This window comes from Mytilus trossulus, chromosome 6 (assembly GCF_036588685.1).
Source record: "Mytilus trossulus isolate FHL-02 chromosome 6, PNRI_Mtr1.1.1.hap1, whole genome shotgun sequence".
In the NCBI taxonomy this organism is placed as follows: Eukaryota; Metazoa; Mollusca; class Bivalvia; order Mytilida; family Mytilidae; genus Mytilus; species Mytilus trossulus.
Window position 1 is genome coordinate 54,810,396 of NC_086378.1, and position 5,206 is coordinate 54,815,601.

General features: G+C 33.5%; 1 protein-coding gene across 1 annotated transcript; it reads right to left on the bottom strand.

Moving 5' to 3' along the window:
- Positions 1–2,165: 2,165 nt before the first annotated feature.
- On the bottom strand, positions 2,166–4,274 carry LOC134723557 (uncharacterized). The gene is made up of 3 exons (XM_063587139.1): positions 3,919–4,274; positions 3,142–3,210; positions 2,166–2,458 (listed from the first exon to the last, which is right to left on the bottom strand). The coding sequence occupies exons 1-3, from the start codon at positions 4,211–4,213 to the stop codon at positions 2,226–2,228; spliced, it is 597 nt and encodes a 198-aa protein (XP_063443209.1). The 5' UTR covers positions 4,214–4,274; the 3' UTR covers positions 2,166–2,225.
- Positions 4,275–5,206: the final 932 nt, after the last annotated feature.

The window sequence follows — 5,206 nt, forward strand, 5'->3', positions numbered from 1 at the left end:
AGGGAAGAACAAACATTTTGCAAAAGCAAATTTTCCAATCTAACATTGTTGGACTGATGTTTAGACGAATTCTAGGCGACAGCAACACATCAGAATGCCCTCACGGTTATCGCGATGTAAAAATGGGGTTTTATATATTCCTCGATGTTTGCCATATAAAACCATTGCAAATTGATACCAGCATGTGGTTTTCGAGAAAAGATTAGCATTTTTTTCAACATACTTATTTAGTGATGATTACCTTATCAAGTCAGAAATCCGTTTTAACTTTGTCTTCTCAAAGATGAGTTGCAAAGGGACACTGATCTGTGCCGACTGCCGTACCCTTAAAAAATAGTTATATATGGACAAATCCATTCTTTTGTTTTTGTCATGTGAACATACCAAGAAATCTTAGCGAAAAAATCCAGTTGACCTCCAACGGCACCCTTTAGCAGTTAAAGATTTGATCTCTTTCAACAAATTAATTTATGAACTTCATGTACGTGTCGTGTCGTCAGAAGTCCAGTCATAAAACTTTCGAGTCCGTTTTTTATACTCATACTCCAAAATCAAACAATCAAAATGCTGGATTTCCTATTTCGATCATGATTTTTGTGGTTTTCTGGTGTCGTTTAGAAAACAGTGATATTCAAAATAGTTAAAATTAATCATGTATATAATTTGCTCCACGGGATAATTTCAAAATTTCAACGGTGGCAATTTCTTGGCATGACCTCTCCCCAAATATACCTATTAAAAGGAATTCCGTATACTCATTTACAAGGAGTGGCAGCAATCTGGATTTATATCAAGTTGACAGAGGCCTACCTCAAGCATGTTTGGCGAAAAATTAGGACAAAATATTATAAGCAAAATAAAAACTCCATAAAAAAAACAGTATTCTCGCTTGAATTGTTTTACATTGTCTTATTGGGGCCTATGCCCTTTTATAGCTGACTATATGCGGTATGGGCTTTGCTCATTGTTGAAGGCTGTACGGTGACATATAATTGTTAATGTTTGTGTCAATTTGGTCTTTTGTGGATAGTTGTCTCATTGGCAATCATACCACATCTTCTTTTTTATAGTACAAATTATTTTTCTTAAAATGAAATCTGGTATTCAACGGACAGGCGATTGCATTTGTTTTTAAATTGCGTACTGGACATGCATCTGATGAGTTGTTATATTGTACTGTTATACCTTTGTCACAGGTAAGGGGAGGGTTGGGATCCTGCTGACATCCCGCCACACTCTGTATGTATGTGCCTGTCCCAAGTCAGAAGTCTGTAACTCAGTGGTTGTCGTTTATTTATGTGTTACAGATTTGTTTTTCGTTCATTTTTTTTGTACGTAAATTAGGCCGTTGAGATGTGGTATGATTGCCAATTAGACACCTCTCCACAAGAGACCAAATGACACACAAATTAACAACTATAGGTCACTGTACGGGCTTCAACAATGTACAAAGCCCATACAACACATTCAGCTATAAAAGGCCCCGATATGACAAATTTAAAACAGTTTAAACGAGAAAGGGTTATTAACCATTATGAACGATATTAACAATGAATATTAAGGTGGTATTGTTGCCAACCATGAGAATGAAAGGGTATAATTCTTTTCCAGGAAGACTTAATAAAGTGTTATCAAAACATGCTAAGTATTAAAATACATTTGGTGCTTTTAGTGACCATGCGACCGAAGGGATAATAACCGTAATGTACGGTAGTGTTAATTAGGATGTACAGATAGCCTCTCTTCCCCTTCTATCATGCCGCATAATAAAACCTGATGGCATGTCTCGTTTTAGTACTATGTTCATTCACAAAGAATTATATACAATTTTTGTATGTATCCTGACTATCGTTGTTATGTTTAAAATTTGTTGCGATCCAAACGAGTTTTTACGAAGATGTGTCCAGTGCTGTGGGATACAATTTCGATTTAATCAGTGTATACTGTACATGTGGAAATCTATAGACTTTCATTTATAATAATAAGTATTGCTTATTTGGTGCTATAAGTAAATAAACACCGACAACTAAACATCGATACACACACATAGCAATTTGCCACAAACCATTAAACAAACAGAAGCCATTTCCAAAAATAAAATAAAATGTCAAAGTTTGCAAGTAAAAAACAAGTTGAAATTAAAGAAATACAATATTAAATAAGTATTCAAATTAAAAAATATTTATTCATTGAAATTTAAATTATTTGATATCGTCAAGACTAGTTTATACGGATACTTCTGGTAAGCCGGAAACGTTAGGTTTGCTTGGTCTTGGCTCTTTGGTAGGTCTTCTTCTGTTTTCTTTTTTGGGCTGATAGGTAGCTCCTTGGTTTCCTTCCTCTCCTCTATTTCCTCTCTTTAATTTCTTTTCTGTTTTTCTTATTTTTTGCTTAAGTCTATTATCCCTTCTTTCTTTTGCTGCCTGCCTTCTTCTTTCAGATTCTTTGGCCATTTTCCCTAAATACGACAAAAGAAAAAATACATATTTAACTTCCTATGATTACTTATATATTTACTGTGTTTCTGTTTTTATAGAATAGCCGGGGAAATACATAATTAACATAATCCGTGTAAGTATTCGGTACATACAGTGCAATGATATGCAGCATACTCGTGAATCGTATAACATTCATGATCATAAATTATATCCCGCCAAAATGTAACATGACTGCTAGTTCGGAGCAGAACAAAAGTTAATTTGTAAAGTAAGAACAAGGTTTCCCTCATACCATTTCGAACAAAACAACAGTTAAATATCAAATCCGTATACTCAGCTTAATCCCAAGTCACTTGATTGTACGGGTTGTTGTTGTTCGACTTTGTGATTGTTTGTTGTTTGTTCATATCTAATAATTAAAAAAAGAAAAGTAAGATGTGGTAATATTTCCAATGAGAAAAAATTTCACAAGAAACCAAATGACACAGAAATTAACAACTATTTATGTATATATAACCGTACGACCTTCAACAATGAGCAAAGCAAATAAGTTTGTGTGCTCCATCTAATTTTGAATATATTTGGCTTCCATAACTCCCTTGCATTACAACATACGTTTATAAACATGATATCAATCTTTCAAGTCACTGTATTAACTATGATTTGTATATTAAAGTTGATTATGCGAACATTTCAGAATTACCTTTATCAGCCAAGGCATCCATTCGTCGAATCTCGACCATAAGTTCTTTATCTTCATTATCATATATATCTAAAACAGAAAAAAACATAATGTTGTTCAAAATTCGTTTTCTATATAAACCCAATATATAGACGATATAAGTGCATTGACGTGACTGTCATCAATATAAGGAGGAAGCTTAGAAACGAGGAAATGCAAGGCGTTTATTTCATTGAGGAACCATGTTTTTACAAATTCTTATAAATGCGAAATGTTTGATTATTATTCAACATTTCCAGTCATTTTCAATATCAGCTTCCAGATAATTCTCAAGTTCAAATTTCAACTCAATTTCCAAAATCAACTTTCCAGCTAATTCCTACACTCAACATTTCAGATAATTCCCAAATGCAAATTTTTCAGTTAATTTCCAAATTCAACTTTCCAGTTAAATCCCACATTCAAATTTCCAATTAAATCTCAAATTTATTTTTCCAGTTAAATCCCAAATTCAACTTTCCAGTTAATTCCCAAATTAAACTTTCCAGTTTAATCCCAAATTCAACTTTCCAGTTAAATCCCAAATTCAACTGTCAAGTTAATTCCAAATTCAACTTTCCATTGAATTCCCAAATTCAACTGTCAATTCAATCCCAAATTCAACTTTCAAGTTAATTCCCAAATTCAATTTTGCAGTTAAATCCCAAATTCAACTTCCAGTTAATTTCCCAAATTCACTAACTTGCAATGATCTTGCCGTCCCAAATTCTAACATTTTTTCTAAATCTGAATATATACCTTTTGACGTACTAGCCCTGGATTTATCACTGAATCTCCTTGGCAAGTCATTAGAAATAGAGATAGACGGAAGTCTCCTGGGCTTTGTCATCTCACTTTCTGTTAATGTCTCAACAATAAATCTCATACCACCGGAACGTTCCGAAATAATTCCTACACTCTGTAACTCCTGCAATATTTCTGTCGATGGTCGTGTCTCTATTCTATTGATTATCTCGAGCGAACTAGAAACCACTCCAACCTTGTTTTTGCGTATTCTTGTACAACAATTAAGTTTAGCAAATGATGCTCCCATTTTTCCTTTTGGTTTCGGGTTTCCAACTGAGGTTTCCAAGTCGAAATTGTGACGTTGTATGTCATTGTTTGTGGTTTAACGTAATGTGCAATGCAGTACAGTGCATACAATGTATGAGGGTAGTTACAGCTATACAGGGCATGACTCTTGCGTGAGGATGACGTGAAGCTTGATTACAGATATTTATTTTCAAACTCCTACATATTGGATTAATTAAAATAGTTTTTATCTCGTATAATTAAGAAAAAAACATTAAAAATACTAGTAGCACTTTTTAAATGTGAAAACAGTCCAAATCGCTTTTGTAGTCAACACTTCGATGCTGACATGATTATCAATTATATGGTCATTTTTATGAATTTACTGTTTGCAAAATTATGAATAATTCGAATTACTAAGGATTTTCTGACATGGATCACCTTAGCAGTATTTGGTACAACTTTTTGGAATTTTGGGTCGTCAATGCTTTTCAACTTTTTACTTGTTTGGCTTCCTAATTATGTCACTGTTGAGTCTCATGGCCCATGACGAAACGAGAGTCTAGCATATTAAATTTCAAGCCTGCCATATTTCCTAAATACAGCAATACATTTTTATCTTGGTATCATTTATGAATATAATTCCTATTTTTGTTTTTGTTTCGCTACAAGCGAGGCAAATACACCCACGAATCAGTAGCAATATCTGCAGCTTTCCAGTTTAAGAACTTTCAATAATTCATTAGTATAGAATACGATATGACTGCCAGTTGGGAGCAGAACAAAAATTATTTAATAACAAGAGGGCAAGGCCTCGTACCTTCTCATTCAAAGCTGAAGCAAAACTTTTTTTGTAATTTTTGACGACGCCAATATAAAAAAATCCCTAGCAGTTTGATTGTATGGATTGTTGTTGTTGGCCTGGGTTTATTTTTGATTTGTTTTGGGCTTCTTGCAATTGGTTTGAATGCGTAATATGATTCTAATCTTTGATATTACCTATATACCTATACAC

What these genes read in the sequence shown, in the direction of transcription:
- LOC134723557 (XM_063587139.1), bottom strand. Translation starts at nt 4,213, where the DNA reads ATGGGAGCATCATTTGCTAAACTTAATTGTTGTACAAGAATACGCAAA. An exon ending in CAGGGCTAGTACGTCAAAAG is followed by an intron (nt 3,211 to 3,918) that starts GTATATATTCAG and finishes TTTCTGTTTTAG; the next exon opens with ATATATATGATAATGAAGAT. An exon ending in GGATGCCTTGGCTGATAAAG is followed by an intron (nt 2,459 to 3,141) that starts GTAATTCTGAAA and finishes TGTCGTATTTAG; the next exon opens with GGAAAATGGCCAAAGAATCT.